The 17,026-nt window shown below is 41.1% G+C and overlaps 1 protein-coding gene and 1 pseudogene across 1 annotated transcript; both read right to left on the reverse strand.

Annotated features, from left to right (window-relative positions):
* Positions 1 to 450: 450 nt before the first annotated feature.
* On the reverse strand, positions 451 to 4,942 carry LOC137980938 (uncharacterized; annotated as a pseudogene).
* A 1,370-nt stretch (positions 4,943 to 6,312) lies between these two features.
* LOC137979484 (adrenocorticotropic hormone receptor-like) lies at positions 6,313 to 16,247 on the reverse strand. The gene is made up of 2 exons (XM_068826740.1): positions 15,900 to 16,247; positions 6,313 to 9,544 (listed from the first exon to the last, which is right to left on the reverse strand). Exon 2 carries the CDS (start codon positions 9,507 to 9,509, stop codon positions 8,433 to 8,435), a length of 1,077 nt encoding a protein of 358 aa, XP_068682841.1. The 5' UTR covers positions 9,510 to 9,544; positions 15,900 to 16,247; the 3' UTR covers positions 6,313 to 8,432.
* Positions 16,248 to 17,026: the final 779 nt, after the last annotated feature.

Genomic DNA, 17,026 nt, shown 5'->3' on the forward strand with positions numbered 1-17,026 from the left:
TTAAAAGATTCTCCCCATGAGACACTGTCAATTGAAAGTATTTTACTCCAACGCTGTAAGCGAGCTGGAGTTGACTGGTGTAGTTTAAAATTCAAGAGCCAATAAAAATCTCGACATCTTAATTTCTCTAAATTTAACACTATGTTCTCATCAAGCATAAAAGATGGGGCCCCTTGGACAAAACCCTCCACGCTCGTGTTATCCATCTCTCCCACTTTTTTAGACATAAAGCTTGGTATTGCGCTTAAAACTTGATAGTACTCAAGAAAATTTGATTAACAATCGGCAACGTTTGTTGGAATGCCCTCAGCTTGGAAACGTTGGTAGAGATGTGAAACACGGCCAAGTGAGGACGAGGATACATTGGATGAACGCGGTTCAGGGCGTTCGGGTCCGTTATTAACAGGGTTGGACTGTTCGGGAGCAACACTGGCTGAGATATTAGAAGTCTCAGCACCACCAGGGCTGGGCTTGCCAAACTGGAGCAACGAGAATTAGTTCTGTTTGGTCGGTTGTTACCTTCGTCAAGGTTTTCGATATCAGATTGAAGGGGAGGAGGAGGGGGGGGGGGGGGGGGGTAGCCCAGTTTATCGTGAAGGCGTCTGTGTGGATGGCTCCCGGGTCGCGTCTCCAAATGATTTAATCCGCGAGTTGACTGGTTAGACGACTCGCAAATAGATAGGTGTGACAATTCAGCAGAAAAGGCTGAATAATTATTGGGTGCAACTTCCACTCGCTCCTGTCCGTGAATTCTCTGGACTCCTTGTCCGCTGAGACGTTGTCTCTTCCTGGGATGTGAGAAGCTATCACAAGGATGTCTCTTTCCTGACACCAATCCCACATCTCTAATACCAAAGTCATAAGTTGGGGGGAACGTGTACCCCCTTTGTTGTTGATATAAGCAATGCCGGTCCTATTGTCTAGTTGCAGAGATGTGGTTACGTGAGACCTGCCTTCGCTTTTAGCTGTAGATAATTGATGTGTTGGAGAGACTCTTTTTGGGACCATTTGCCATTGGTCTGAAAGGATTGATGCACGACACTCCAACCTTTCTTGGAGGCGTCGGTTGTGATGATCATATCCTGCGTAGGAAGGTGTGCGGGACTGCCATTTGCATTTACGGTGTGTTTCAACCACCAAGCAAGCTCTACTCTGGCACTCGGTGACAGGGCAATCAAGGCATCGTGAAGTGGAGCTCGCCAAATAGCTGGTCTCGAGGACTCTAACAGACCTATTAAACTTGGAAGGTTTCACAGTGTGATACTTTGAGAAACGAGCAGACGGCGACAACAGTCTAGAATTTTGTCGGTATTTTCTGCCGGGAGAGATAGTATCATGCACGTTGAGTCTATTTGGAAAACCAGGAAGGTTATCGCTTGTCTTGAAATCAGTAATGATTTCTTGAGGTTTATTGTAAAACCTAGAGACTGAAGGAGACTCACTACCAGTTGAGCATTTTTCACAGCTTCCTCCACTGTTACAGCCAAAAGAAGAAAGCCGTCCAGGTATATAAGGACTCGAATGGTCCTCAGGAATGCAGCAACAGGTTTTAGAGCTTTCGCAAAATTCTGGGGGCTGAACACAGGCCGAATGGAAGAGCTTTGAACTGGTAACATCTTCCCTTCCAAAACAAGCGAAGGAACTTTCGAGAAGTCTCGTGCACGGGCACAGAAAGGTAAGCATCTTTTAAATCTATATTTGTCATAAAATCTCCTGGTAAAAGCAACGTCTTTAGGCAACTGAGGTTTTCCATCTGGAAATGCTCGTTTACAATGAACTTGTTCAAAGAACTTAGGTCTATCACCGGATGCATAGATCCTCCCTTCTTGGGTACAAGAAATAGGCGGCTGTAAAAACCGCCTCCGGTAAAAGGGCTATTTTGTATGGCCCCTTGTTGCAATAATTTATCTCCTTCACTTCCTGGGATATTAGGAGTGCCTTCTACCCGATGCTTCGGTAAATGGTTGAGACTTTTGAAAAGAAGTTTTGAGGAAGCTTATCTTGTAACCTGAAACAATTGAGAGAATCTGTGGGTCCGATGTTAGGGTTCTCCAAGACACTATGCACTCTGAGAGTCTGGATGACGTCCTTTCTAGGGAGGGGGACGAAAAAGCCCGTTTTTTGAACGAGGCCCTTGGTAATTTGACTGAGATTTAGAAGTGTTTGAATACCCAGTGGATTGATACTTGTTAAAGGTGTCTCTATGTTTGCTTTGAGACTGAGAACTATTATTGCGTCTAGAAAAGGATTTCCCTTTAGTTTGTGCCAAATTTTTCGTGAGACCCCTTGACAACTCGGCCGGTTTTGAGGCTAAAGAGGGGAAATCATCTCCAAATAGCCATGATTTTTCATTAGGAAGAGGTAGTTCCACGAGGTTTGTCCTCGAACGGTTTATGGCTGCGAGGACTCTCTGTCGTCTCAAGATAGATAGCTGAGTATTGGGTCGAACAGCCCATGATCATCACTAGATTTCGCCGAGTTTTGGTGTCTTATTAGACTCTGTTGGTGCCTTAATAGGCGCTACAGGTGCCTGAATACGCTCTACGTGTGCCTTAATAGGCTCTACGGGTGCCCCAACGGGCGTAGTAGCAGTCTTAAAAAGACACTTTGGTCGCCAAAGGCTCACCTATGTCCAAGACTGACGTTTCGCCAGCCATAATCGACACAGCATCGTCATCAGTATCTGCAATAGATTCTGGCTGATTTGCTTGGGACTCTAACGAGTCTATTCGGTTGGAAAGACGTTCAATCGACTGAAGAATCTTCTGAAGGGAATTGTTTTCGTCCTTGCGCCGTTTCGGCGGGGACCCTTCATGATGTATGTCAGGCGACGATAGAGTTTTGGCGGGAAAATGACGACCGGTAGCGAGTCCTTTTAAGCAACTTGTGTCGTCTATGGAACATGTTCAGCGATTTTAAATATCCGAAAGGTTTGAAGCACAAGGAAAAAAGCCACCGAAGCATCATGGGTCCGCGAGATCTAAGTACCAGGGCCTTGTGCGTATACCCAGGCTCCTTGTATTGTTTATTTAGGGGGGTTCGCCCTTCTGTTGGCGTTAAAAAGAGGTTTGATGCACTAACTGGGAAATTCCTACCATTTGTTGTCTCATATATTTCGAACGGATTAGATCACCGCTGCTTTACCGACTAAGCTAAGGTCGTGGGTTCAATTCCCACCCTGATAGGAGTTTTTCTCTGTTCTTGTGTGGGCCCATTTCCACCAGTAGGGCTAACACTCACATGGTTCATATGGGGTAGATACTTAGCACTTCACATTAAACTCTAATCAGTTAAGTCTATTGTGTGGTAGCCTCTTGTCCGTCTGAGTGGTGAGATATCCTCATTTTCCGTTACAGGTTCTGGGTTGTGGTCGTACCATTTGTCCCCACATTCCACTCCAAGCTGTTTACAGATGTCCCAATGAAAACGGTTACCCTTAGCTACTTATTATTATTATTATTATTATTATTATTATTATTATTATTATTATTATTATTATTATTATTATTATTATTATTATCATTATCTTGTTTTCGCACATTGGACTTCCAATGGAACTTCCGTACTCCAGGAAGCTTGGTGACAACAAGTCTCCTCAAACTTCTAGGACCTTCCTAAGAATCCTTGCCGTTTTCAAAATAACACTTTTCTGAAGCTCGTCTATATTGGTCTCTATACCAATATTCTCTAGTCTCTTCTTTAGATCTTTTGGAACTGTTCCAAATGTTCCGATTACAATAGGAATTACCATTGTTTTCATTTTCCATAACTTCTTCAATTCTCTTGCTAGATCCTGGTATTTCACTACCTTCTCGACTTCTTTCTCCTCAATACGGCTATCATATGGTATTGCAAAATCTATTATTTTGCAACATTTATTTCTCTTTTCAACAACAATCATGTCCGGTCTTCTTGCCTCTATCACGTGATCAGTCTGTATCGTAAAATCCCATAATATTTTACATCTCTCATTCTCTAGTACTGGCTCAGGTACATGTTCATACCTCTGCTCGTTGACAATGAAACCTTCCTCTTTACAAACTTCCCAATGGATCTTCTTACCCACCCAGGCATGTCTCCTTTTATATTCCTTTTGTGCTAATTTAGGGCATTCACTCACAATATGATTTATGCTTTCATCCACCTTTCTACACATTCGACATTTACTGTCCTCTTGAGTTTGATATATTCTAGCTTTCATCAGATTCGTTGCAAGCGCCTGTTCTTGTGCTGCCATAATAAGACTCTCAGTCTCCCTTTTTACACTTCCTTTCTTTAACCAAAACCAGGATTCATTCCCCAATATTCCTCCGTCTGTCGTACAAATTGTCCGTGCATAACCTTTTCCCTCCACTGTTCCTTTCTTTCATTTTTCTTACGTATCTTATACTCGACCTCTGTTTCATTATTATGACCACCGCTGATCTTTCTAGCGGCCTTTATCAGTCTTTCATCACTATCATTGATATATCTCTCCAACCCCAAGGTAGCAGATTCTACACAGTCTTCAACACTAATCAGACCTCGTCCACCTTATTCTCTCGGTATGTAGATACGATCGACATTACTCTTTGGATGGAGACCATTATGCATGGTAATTTAATTTTCTAGATCTTGTAACTCTGACTTTCTTCAGTCCAGGAATGCAGCAGAATATCTCAGGAGAGGAATAGCCCACGTGTTAATAGCTTTGACAAGGGTTACCCCCATTAAGTTTCGTTTCTAAAATCTTCCGTACCCTCCTTTTATATTCTTTGGTTACTGTTTCTTTCATCTCCTCATGTTTAATCCTGTCAGCTTCTAGTATGCCCAAATACTTGTAACTATCACCGTCTTTCAGTCCTTGTATGGTTTTGTAGTCCGGTAATTTTATACCCTCTGATTTAACAACTTTTCCTCTCTTCATTACTAATACAGCACACTTTTCTATTCCAAATTCCATCCCTATATCTTCACTGAACACCCGCACCGTTTGGATTAGGGAGTCCCCATCCTTTTTCATTCATGGCGTAGAGCTTTAAATCGTCCATAAAAAGGAGATGGTTGATTCTCTCTCTATCATCAGAGAATTTGTATGTTGGCTCGGCTTTTCTTAAGATGTGAGTCAACGGTATTAGTGCTATCACGAATAATAATGATGACAGGGAATCCCCTTGGAAAATTCCTCTATTGATTGAAACTTCCCCAAGTGATGCCGTTCCACACACTAACTCAACTCTCCAATTCTTCATGCTCTCCTCTAATAGTTTCCTGATTTCTTCCTTTATTCCAAGCATCTTAAAACATTCTAAAATCCATAAATGCGGGATCAAATCAAATGCCTTTTTGTAATCAATCCAGGCTGTTGCGAGATTTTTCTTTCTAGTTTTTACTTCCTTTAAAATCATTTTGTCTATAAACAGTAAATCATGCGTTCCTCTCGCTTTCCTTCTACAACCTTTCTGCTCTTCAGGTAGCATCACTTCTGAGTCTAAGTATTCATAAATCTCATCAGCAATTATGCCTGTCAATTATTTCCATGTTAATGGCAAGCACGTTATAGGTCTATAATTGTTGGCGGCTGTTCCTTTATCTTTTCTTCTTCTTTTTCTTCTTCTTCTTCTTCTTCTTCTTATTATTATTATTATTATTATTATTATTCAGAGACACCATCATCGTCGTTATTGTTGTTATTATCATCACTATCTTTGTTATTTCTGTATACGCACAGTTGTTTGTATACTTCCTCAAGCACCTTGGCCTTCCTCAATCCTGCCAGTCCCCAAGAGCGCGGTCTTCTGCAACAGGCCCACCTTTTCAATGAAGGTTGAAGTTCCTCTTCGTTCCCACTGACGATTCCTGCTCCGTACATCAATAAAGCAGTTGCCTAGATATTTATGACAGAAGAGTCTATCACGAAATCAATTATCAACATTTAAGGTCGTCTCTTTTTTTCCCACTGATAGATTCCTGTGTACGTGCGTTTTTTCTTTAAAATTTTAAATGTTTTATTCATGCATAAAGTAAATTTCCAGAAAAAAGATCCGGTACTTCCCATTGAGAAACTTCCCTCTCTTCCCAGGAATGCGGGTTAAAAAGAAAATTTCAAACTATTAGCCCTAAAAGTGGGACCTCACGGTCGCTTACGAGAGGTGGTCACCACCGGGGGTTCGACTGTAGTCGAAAACGTTCTGTTTTCATAGTTTTATAAATTTATATCCTTTAGCCTTGTATGTATATACTTCAACCTTTTCGCGAATATTATGTCATCGAAGAAAGAAATGTTCTCTATAAACCAAAAAAAGTAACCGGAAAACAAATTTTGCTGGATTAGAAGTTTATGTAACATATTTTACAATTCGAGAGACATGTTCCTCACCTTTTATAGTAGCCTGCGAAACAAGTGGTAAACGCAAAAAGCTACGCGCGTGTAAATGGAATGATTATGACATGATGACTGGAGCTCCCATTTGCCAAATGAGATGCGAAAAAGTATGTCGCCTCCAAAACAAAAGTGGGTGGAGGATAAAGTGCCCCTAACCCCAAAATATGTTTTAGCTAAAATGAATCTTTGCAACTGTTCGAAACGTATTGCGGCCATTTTTTCTAACAAATCCTGCCATTTTATAGGCTTCGAAAGTTGCGAAAATCCAAGCATCTTTTGTTCACGACCGAGTCAGACGTCACAAACTGATTAACATTGCATTAACTCTTTGTAAAAATGCATGCAAAGTAGTAGAACGGTTGGTTTATTTGTTAGTTAATAATTTTATTAAAAACAGGGTATTAAATTAAGCGCTATTGCTTTTGACAGCAACGATTTATTGAATTGAACTTTAATCGAATGGGAGCGTGTTGTCATTTGTCTCGGAACTGAACGGGCTTCCCTCAATAATTTTGTCCTTTATGTCATAAACATGTACCCTCGTACAATGTGCCCTCGTGCAATTAAGAATTACAAGGAAAGATTACGTTTTTGCAAACGTTGGCCGTGTAGCACTTATATTTGAACAGACTTAACTGATTGGAGTGTAATGTGAAGTGCTAAGTTTCAATTTCCACCCTGGTCAGAGTTTTTCTCTGTCCTTGTGTGGGCCTATTTCCATTAGTAGGGCTAACGCTCACATGCTTCAGATGGGGTAGAAACTTAGCACTTCACATTACACTCTAATCAGTTAAGTCTGTTCAATTAAGAATTAATTTCACTTGTATTTTCAAGTGTTTTCTAAATTGCCCTCTTTGCTTCGCGACTCGGGCAATTTTGTGAAACTTTTGAAAATACGCGGGAAATTAATGCTTAATTGTCCTCGAGCCTATGCGATTACATGTACAAAGCTTTGTGTTCATTTTTACGACCAGAAGAATAATAACTTAAATCAAACAGTAATTTTGAATGCGCCAGTTGTGATGATTAAGTGAACATTTGAAATGATAAACTTCTTTCCCGAGGTGAGATATGTCCCAGCTTTAAAAGTGGAAAATTGCTTGCAAAGATAAGAAAAACGTTCCTGGAAATACAACGGAATAGAACATAAGAACAGTGCATCCACAAAGAACTGTGCAGTGACATAATAGCAAACTAATAATTTTAGTAGTTCTCCAAAGGAAATGTAATTTATCTAACTAAAACGTTCATTAAAAAATAATTTCTTCGGATGTTTCTTTAAAGTCCGGAGACAGCTATTATATCAGTGATAGTGCGCAAGCGCGAGTTTCAAAGGATGATCGCACGATGTAGTAATGTGCGCTGCCCCAGCCGATCTGTAATTGAACTGAAATGTTTAGACTACACTTATTGCAATAAACTGAAAATCGTGTTGCAAACCTATCGCTAAGATAGCCAGGGGCTAAACCTTTATTACACTTGGATGTGAAAATTCTAACTGTACGCATCGAAAAAATGCTCATAGGGAGCCCCCCTGATGCTCCGAGGACCTGCGTTTTGTGATCAAATTTCCGTGAATTAGCAGTGTTTCTTGCTGCGAAATTCTAAACTCTTGGCAACATGGCAATGTTTTTATTCGAAGTATTAGACCACCCTGGTGAGCAGTAGTAAAGTCGACTGAAATTTTAAAGCGTTCACAATATTTTTGAATGTCAAGGAGGTGCTTCACTCTGCACTGCTCACCAACGCCCCCTGTGTTCACCTGCGGCCGCCCTCGACCCCGCGCTCGGTTGATGAAAAAGTGTTCTCATTTGTGGCGCGCGCTCGAGCTTTGGCTATGAGAAGTGTCCTCAGTTTTGGATCTGATCTTATCTCATATAAGTTTTTTCTGCATGAAGACAAGGTGTTGGTAATGTTTTATTACAACTAAACGTAGAGTCTACGCGCTATCACAGAGGATCCCGCGCAGGGGAAGCTGGAGAATGGAAGGGAGGACAAAGGCTCTGCGCGCAGGCGAGCGCAATGGTCATAGTAATTGCAATTAATATTAATGATTGTGAGGCATCGATTATGTTAAGTCTTTGCCAGCAGTTGCAGTTTGTGTACCAGGTCCCTCTAGCGCATGCAGGTGTCCGGGTGAAATACCATCGGTTGATTTACGGCAAACGGAGACCCGCCTGTAGGTTCTTCGCCCCAACAACGTCCACCAAAGAGCTCTTCTGTAAGACGGATTTCTCCATGCGTAAATGAATACATCCAATGCTACTTTGATGTAAAGCATTAGGTCACTGATTAGAAGTAAACTGTGGATGTTGATATTCTCTTCACGATTTGTTGGCTTCTTGAAAAGAAAAATGTAGAAAGCAACAACGTGAAGAAAGCATGAAGCTAAAAGAATAGCTGCCAAATAGAAAATCATGACTGTAAATTGTCGTTCGCTGTGTCTGTTTTTCAATGATGCTGCGATATGCGCGGATGAATTTTGAAGTAATCTGCTGTGTTTAAGGTGACGATTGAAAGCCAAGAATAGCATAACTTGCACGACCACCAAGGTAGCTGATATAAACGTAGCATGTAAAATGAGGTGTATTTTTAAGTAGGTTTTATAGTCAATTCCAGTGAATTGAAGCATACTGAAGCAAGTGATGTAAACAGAGCTGACCGCTAGGGAAGTGAATACCCGATTTCTGGAGACAATTGCTTTGAACTGGTGCGGATACCTTACCGCGATATACTGACAAATTGAAAGCGCAAGGACTATGAAGTATGACTCTGTTATTGTAACGCCAGAGATTATCCCACCAATGCGATACATCAATCGATAACTCAAACTCGCCTTGTTCCTGAAATCTGCGAAGTAGCACGACGCAACCATCGGCTCCACGAAGATTCCCGTTAGAAGGTCGGCCACTGCAAGACCAGCGATGAGATAAGTCATCGGTGTTCGGAAACAGCGCAAAGGACCTCTGTATATCGCAGTCAACAGAAGAGCGTTGGGAATTGCTGTAATCGGTGATAAAATACATAGGACAATCGCGGACGCCAGTTTTATGTAACGATACGTTCGCAATTCGGGAAAACTTTCAGCTGACGATTTTAATGTGAAATTCATGATCTCTTGCAGAGGCGTAATATTTTGAGCCATTCTTTGCCTTCTTTTAATTACGGCTAAACATCAATCTATAAGTTAAACAGAATCAAAATGAATTACTGGCACTGATAAGAGTCCAAAAATGCATTCGATTATCACACTTTGGTTTCCCAGCTGACATCCTTACTCCACAGCTTGTCAGCTAGTAAATATTTCTCGTGAGTCAGGGTTTCAAAGAAATGGAAAAAGAAAGGGGCGCTGGAGCCCAAATTGGGGACACTGTAGACAGAAATCAACTGAAATGAGAAAAAATCAAATCAAATTGTTGGTTTTTGAGGTCGGAGGGGAAACCGGAGTACCCGGGGGAAAAACCTCTCGGAGCAGAGTACAAAACCAACAAACTCAACCCACATATGATGCCGAGTCTGAGAATCTAACCCTAACCCTTCACCCAAACGTGTTTAAAAAACTGTTTTTTTAAGTTTTCACCTCTTTTCTTACATGAAGTTACTGCCGTTGATTAGTCAGCGCTATTGTTTTCTAATGAAACGTGATTTGAATAATTAATAACTTCAACGGGACCGATACGCTTGATTACACTCATACTAAGCGTCCATGTTGTTTCCTATGAGAATATTTAATAACCTGAACAGGATCGTCACAATTGATTGCACATATACAAACTACACAATGAGCTATGTCCACGCGCCTGAACATGCCCGATTGGCGCCACAATGACAACCAGTTTCAGCCAGTGAAATTAGTAGTCATAGCAAGATAAATTCTGTCGCCGAGGAAACATACGTTCATTTCAACACGAGTACTAGCGGAGAGTGGAGCAGAGACAAGTGGTTTATGAGTAGCATGGCTTTCATTTGTGACATTTGTGAGAAACGGTTCCCACAGAAGAGAAATCTTGTGCGACATAAGGAATCTATTCACTATGGAATTTCCTTTACTTGCGAACGGTGCGGCCATGCCCTTAATCGAAAAGATGCACTGAAGCGTCATATGAAGAAACATTCTCACATTTTTTTACCACTACATATTAGCTTAGGTTTGCAATGTTTAAAGAATAAAAAGGGGCAAATTGGTATACCTTCAACTCAGCGTTACCCGGTTGTGACTGAACAATAAACTGAGATGACTTTTGAATAGACTACAGGCTTTTAAAAGCCACGGTCATGTTGGTCAGTCGTAAATGTTCTCAACCACTCAAGGGCAATCTTAACCAATTAATGCTTTCGTAAATAATATCGTCAACCTGTTTGAGACCTCAAGTTATTAAGACCTAAATCATGCAAATGTCAGACCCCATGGCCGCATTTTTTACCTCTAGCCCGGAAGAAGGGGCGTTGCGCGCACGTGAAATCAAGATTATTGCCAAACTGCATGATGATTCAAGTCGAACTGGGATATTTGTAACTGCGTGTGATAACAAAATAAATTAATGGCATATGTTATGCCTACATGGTTGCAAGAGTTAAATGCTGTCGATTTGCTGACAATTTGAATGCCGTATACGACAGCAGCTGAAAACAGAGAGGTAAACTTTTATACCGTCTTATGGAACTCGATAACTGACAAAAAAAAAACTCAACAGCTATTACACCATCGCACATCTGCTTCCCTAATTCTCCGGTTAAACATGAAACGTTAGTGATGTATTGGTGTATTTGTTAATTTAAACACAGGCAAATTATTTCTTAACTTTCAGGTTACCGAGACGCAACTTGTTTTGCGTGGCATACACTTTTCTCAACAGCAACCGTGAATTCAGTGAATTGGTTCTTTTCTGATTTTAAAGCAAAGCATTTTTAAGTTTTATACCGTCTTATGGAACTCGATAACTGCGGAATACTGAAACTCAACAGCTATTACACCTTCGAACATCTGCTTCCCTAATTCTCCGGTTTAACATGAAACGTTAGTGATGTATTGGTGTATTTTTTAATTTAAACTGACACAGGCAAATAATTTCTTAACTTTCAGGCTACCGACAAACTAATAGAAGAACGGAACAAGGCAAAACAGGCTCGCAACACCAGCCGCACTGTAGAAAACAGGGAAAAGTGCCAAAACTTAAATGCCGAATTGAACAGAGCTTATGAGCAATATGAGATAAAATATCTAGAAGAGAAATTAAATGAGCTGAGACAGGCAGCCGACCAAAACCAACACAATGTTGTTTGGAGCGTGGTGAAGGAGTTATCTGGAATAAGGGCATCTAATGCTGCCGCAAAGGTTAAGAAAGCAGATGGCACAAGGTCGGATCGAGAATACACAGGAACTGCTGTCTGAGTGGCAACAGTATTTCTCGAAACGTTTGAATAACAAGTCAGACAATGCTGACATCGACCCACCCCCAGGCTAAACAGATCTACCAATTAACACTGGTAGATTCACTAAGGGGGAGCCAGGAAAGGCCATCAAACAGATGAAAACTGGGAAATCCCCGGGGTGCGATGCATCCATAACGGCTGACGCCCTGAAATACGGGCGGGAACCAATGGTAGAAGTTTTGCACCAGGTCTGTGATGCTGTGTTTGTCCGCAGAATCCCACCATCCCAATGGATCACAAACATTATTCTACCGCTTCCCAAGAAAGGGAATCTTTACGAGATGACCAACTATAGAGGAATCACCCTTATGTCGATAGCGGGTAAATTCTACAACCGAATCCTGCTAAATAGGATACGACCCTTTGTTGATCCGATTCTGAGGTGTAACCAGGCTGGCTTCCGCACACGACGAAGCTGCGCTGAACAGATATTCATCAACAGCTTCCATTGTTCACCACCTTTACCGACTTCAAGAAGGCCTTCGACTCCATCGCCCGGAAGGCAATGTTTAAGGTCCTAAGACACTATGGAATTCCAGAGCCCCTGGTAGAGGCCATAAAGGCCCTATACACCAACTCCAAAAGTGCAGTTAATGTCGACGCCCATCTTACCAAAGAATTTGAGGTTACGACAGTTGTTCTTCAAGGCGGTGTCCTGGCCCCCTTCCTGTTCATCATAATGATTGACTACACTATGAAAAGGTCGGAGGGAAACCATGGCTTCACCACAGTGCCTAGAAGATCCAGCAGATATCCTAAGGAAGTAGTCAACGACCTCGACTTCGCTGACGACATAGCCCTCCTGGAGAATTCATTTGAACAAGCTCAAGCCCAGCTAAATACTGTTGCTGAGGAAGCCATGAAGATTGGCTTAGTTATAAACACGCAGAAGACGGAATTCATGACTAATACCAGCTGTAAGAAAAACTTGACCTTGAACAATACTGACATAAAACTAGTGGATGACTTCATTTATCTGGGTTCAATGATGTCCTCGTCTGAGAGTGACATCAAACGACGCCTCGGACTGGCATGGTCCACATTCTTGGAGCTCGAAAGGCTGTGGTGATCCAAGTCAGTCCCTACAAACCTCAAGGTAAACCTGTTCAAATCAACCTGCCTGTCAATCCTTCTGTATGGCTGTGAGGGTTGGACACTAACAAAGAAATTGGAGGACAAACTCAACAGCTATGCCACCAGCTGCTACAGAATCATGCTTGGGATTAAGAGGCTGGACTTCATTTCTAATGAACAAGTCCTCAGGCAAGTCCAACAGGAGAAACGTGTCCAGCTAATCTAGCAACGGCAGCTCCGCTTCCTTGGACACATCTTGAGGAAGCCAGAGGACAAGCTTGCCGCCAATAAGTATGCCCTATACCACCCACGGCACGGTAAAAGGAAAGAAGGATGTCCCAAGACCCTCTTCCATCAGTACATCGCCAGAGTGATGTGTCGAGATAACCCTCCGACACCGGAAGAGATCCGGCTGATGGCTCAAGACAGGATGAATTGGGGAAAGCTCGTAGCCGACTGCGGCGCAGTCGGCTGAGTGAGTGAGTGATGGCCGCACCAGGTTGGTGTTACAGCTTGAAAAAAAAATTGCATAAACTCATTTGCAAGCTAAATATTACTTGTTTTAGTAGGTTAGCCACATTTGAGAAAATCATGGTGAAATTTACATTGAGCTGAAGAATAATGCGAAATGCAACTTTACAAAAACTAAGAAGCACATGAAACGTGTAAAATACCGGTATAAAATATGACATTCTAAAATGTCGACTAGATGCAATAACTATAATCATCCGCGGCAGCTGGCAAGTCGTATAGTCTTGTAGACCACTTTCAAGCCTGGGGTGTCGAAGAAAGAGACAAAAGTGTCTGTTATTAGAGAAAACGCTGGAAAAAGTACAGAATGAAACTTAAGTGTTATCTCTCAAAACAGAAGTTAGCTATAAGCTATGTAAAGCTTGTGATTACATAACTAGAATGTGGTGGACGTTTTCTTTCGAGATATGATGATAATTTTTCACGGTAAACGGTCCCTATGCTGGACGAGTACGAGTAATTACAGGCGCATCTTGTCACGTCCATTAAGGCTCCTTTCCGTGAATGAGTGCACCGATTGCTTTCTTAACGAGTAGAGTCGGATTTATTTTTAAATTTGGGACATGTACTAGGATTTACGAGCAATTAAAATTTGTCCTGATTACACCACACATAAGAGCAACTGATTCACGTTCTTTAATTTCAGCAAACCTGTTCTACATCCGACATGATAATATTCCTGTTCTTTGTCGTTCGTGCTGCTAGAGATCTAGAGTAAAGCAAAATTCACGTCCCCTCAAGGTTTTGTGTCTAACGCAATCGTTTATATTGAGGAATAAGAATCCTACCTGAATATATGTCAGAGCCGTGACCTGAATACGATAAAGGAAAGTACAATGACTAAGGACGAAAGATGTCGCTTAATGCTGAATATACAAACATCCAAAGGGCTTGCTGAAATGACGGATTACGAAACACAGTTCAAATAAAACTCATTTTCTTAGAGGTTTTGTACTAAATTAAAACGGGCATTGAGCTAGAACCAAACGGGTGTTGCAGTATTCAGATTTCAAGTCTCCTCATTAATTTTTACGAGTCGCGTGCGAACGCTCAGTGCTCGCTGTCAGATAACTTCAGAGTCTTTTCGGACTCACTGTGAGAGTCTTCGGGGAAAAAGCATTCACATAATTAAAAAAAACACCGTCCTTTTATTGATTTGGGACCCCGTCAAAAAGTCGGATAACTTTACAATTTGTCGGGAAGTATAATCTGCGTAAGACAACGTTGGGTCTTCATTTACTTTGTTTAGTTTTCAAGGCGTTTAACAATTGTTTCTATATAACCTTGCCCAAAGATAGTCAACACAGCCTTTCAATTAAAATAAGTTGGATTGGGAGAGAAGAATCCGAATAGTATCATACACGACACCCGCAGGCAGAATTTGGTACTCAAAAGTATCTTCAATTTCAACGAATTATCATATTCCTCGTCACTGTCTTCGTCGTCATCATCATCATCATCATCACAATCAGTGTCTTCTTTAATGTCATTCTTCAAAACATCAAATTATTTTCCTCAACCATAAAAAATTGTAAGCTCTTTTATAAGGTGCTCTCTCTACTCGTACGCACATTTTAAAGACGAATATCCAGCGGAGCTTCACCTCAGCTCCCTCAAGGACGGTTCCCTCGTTTGTACACTTCACTCAACATAGGATGTTCCAAGATCTACAATTTTTAAGTCAAGAAGTTATAATTACCTTCACTATTTAATCATTAAGCTTTGACAAGAGTCGATCCTTTTTTTTTTTAATCTGGAAGTTACCTGGTTGTTATCTTTCGTGGTGCTTGTTATGATCCGTGAACATACCATTCAAAACTGATCATATCAGGTCCACCTGGACATTGCGCCAACCGAAAGGAGCTCCCTCGAATAACAAGTGCAAGGGTTTTGGCTGCGCGTCTTGCAGTCACAATAATTACAATAGCCAACCACTAACTGGTCCCATGGATAACATGTTTTGTAATAAACTGCTCATGTCAAAATCACTCTTCTTTCACTTTATACAGTAAGTGTCGCTTGTTTTTGGAATAAGTAGCGTTCTGATGTTCTGTCTGTTTCCATGATTTCCTTTATGTAAACGTTTCCTTCAAAATGTCAAATTTAAATGTCTTTTATCTCTACGATCCATCTATGACAAGTTCCTTCCAGTTAAAGCAATCATAAATCTCAACTCTCTTGTGTTCGATATCCTCTAAAAGAAAATTTTCGTCTAGTTGTCCGTCGGTTCTCTGGCATCCGGCCCTAATCTTATTATCTGCATTATCCATTCGACAACTAGAAAGGTTTACCGACAAAAGCCGGTCATAACAAGTTGAATCCCAGTGACAAAAAGGTGCAATCGTGACTGAGATCGCGGAATCTTACGCTATAAGCTATAATGGCCAAAAGGAGTCTCAAAACCAAATTGGACGGGAACACAAGTTCTCATCAAAACCGCTTCTTACCAGAGAAAGTAATGCATGGCTGCGAACACTACTAAACTACATGAACTCACCAGTTAGAGGCTATTATATGATTGATCCGGTTCGTCACTGATTGACTGATGTGACTACTGGTCGAATTTACCAGCACGTTTTTTTCATTTTCTGTCCGCCGAGAAGTTTTTCCGATACCAATTTTAATACGAGTAAAATAATCGTGCCTCTTGAAAGCTTGGTATTGGTTCAACTTGCGCAGTTAGCCACCAGACTTTATTGGCTGAATGAGGATTGAGGCTCGTAATTGGCCTCGAGGTTCCGTCCATAAACAAAACAGCTGGCTTAGGATGTACAAATCGTTGACAGAAAGCAATTTCGCCTTTTATAAAGCGAAAACTAACGACAAAACAAAAACTAACAAGGCAGAAAACTAATTTTGACCCATCCCGTACAGTTTGCTCTCGGTATAATAGTTTGAGCGCAACACAACGAGACTTGTTAACAAAAGCTGGACTTACCTGTCATGCTAAGACAGGTTTTCACTTCAAATTTTGGTAAGGAAATATCGATCGCCAGTGACAAAGACTAGAGAATACTGGTCAATTAAATACTATAAAATATCGTTATCTTGTAGCTAGAACTCAGGCGCTAGGTAAACAATATGAACTTGTTTAAACAACTGCAGGCATATAGCTCGCTAACAAGTAAAAAGAAACGTGACTTTAAAACACACACGAAAATAAATTCTTTTGAAAACAATCTTAGGAGCGTTTAGAGATTTGAATCATTGGTCTTTTTCAATACTGCAGTTTTCTTCTTATTGGCTAAGAGATTCTCTACTGCTTGCGCGTCCAACAGAGTTTCGTTAAAAGAAATATTTGTTTATCGCTACGTGCAGATTGTCTTGCCGGGGTGTACAGTAGTTATTTTAAATTTACATTGTTGAAATTTGCTTTTTTCTCTATTTGAGGTGATATGAAGACTCACATAATCGAAAGTACCCTAAGGCAGATGCTTAACAAACTGATGCAACCTCTAAATGATATAAGGTCTCCATGCAGGAGACGCATTTCGACCAATTCAGTGCGAAATCCAAGCCGCGAGCATTACAGCGAGAATTTCTTGATGTCTGACCACGACCTAGATTTCTTCGTTTTGCAGACGAAACCGTTTAAGTCCACAACAGTTTCATAATGCGGACATC

Source organism: Montipora foliosa, chromosome 12 (assembly GCF_036669935.1).
Source record: "Montipora foliosa isolate CH-2021 chromosome 12, ASM3666993v2, whole genome shotgun sequence".
Taxonomy (NCBI): domain Eukaryota; kingdom Metazoa; phylum Cnidaria; class Anthozoa; order Scleractinia; family Acroporidae; genus Montipora; species Montipora foliosa.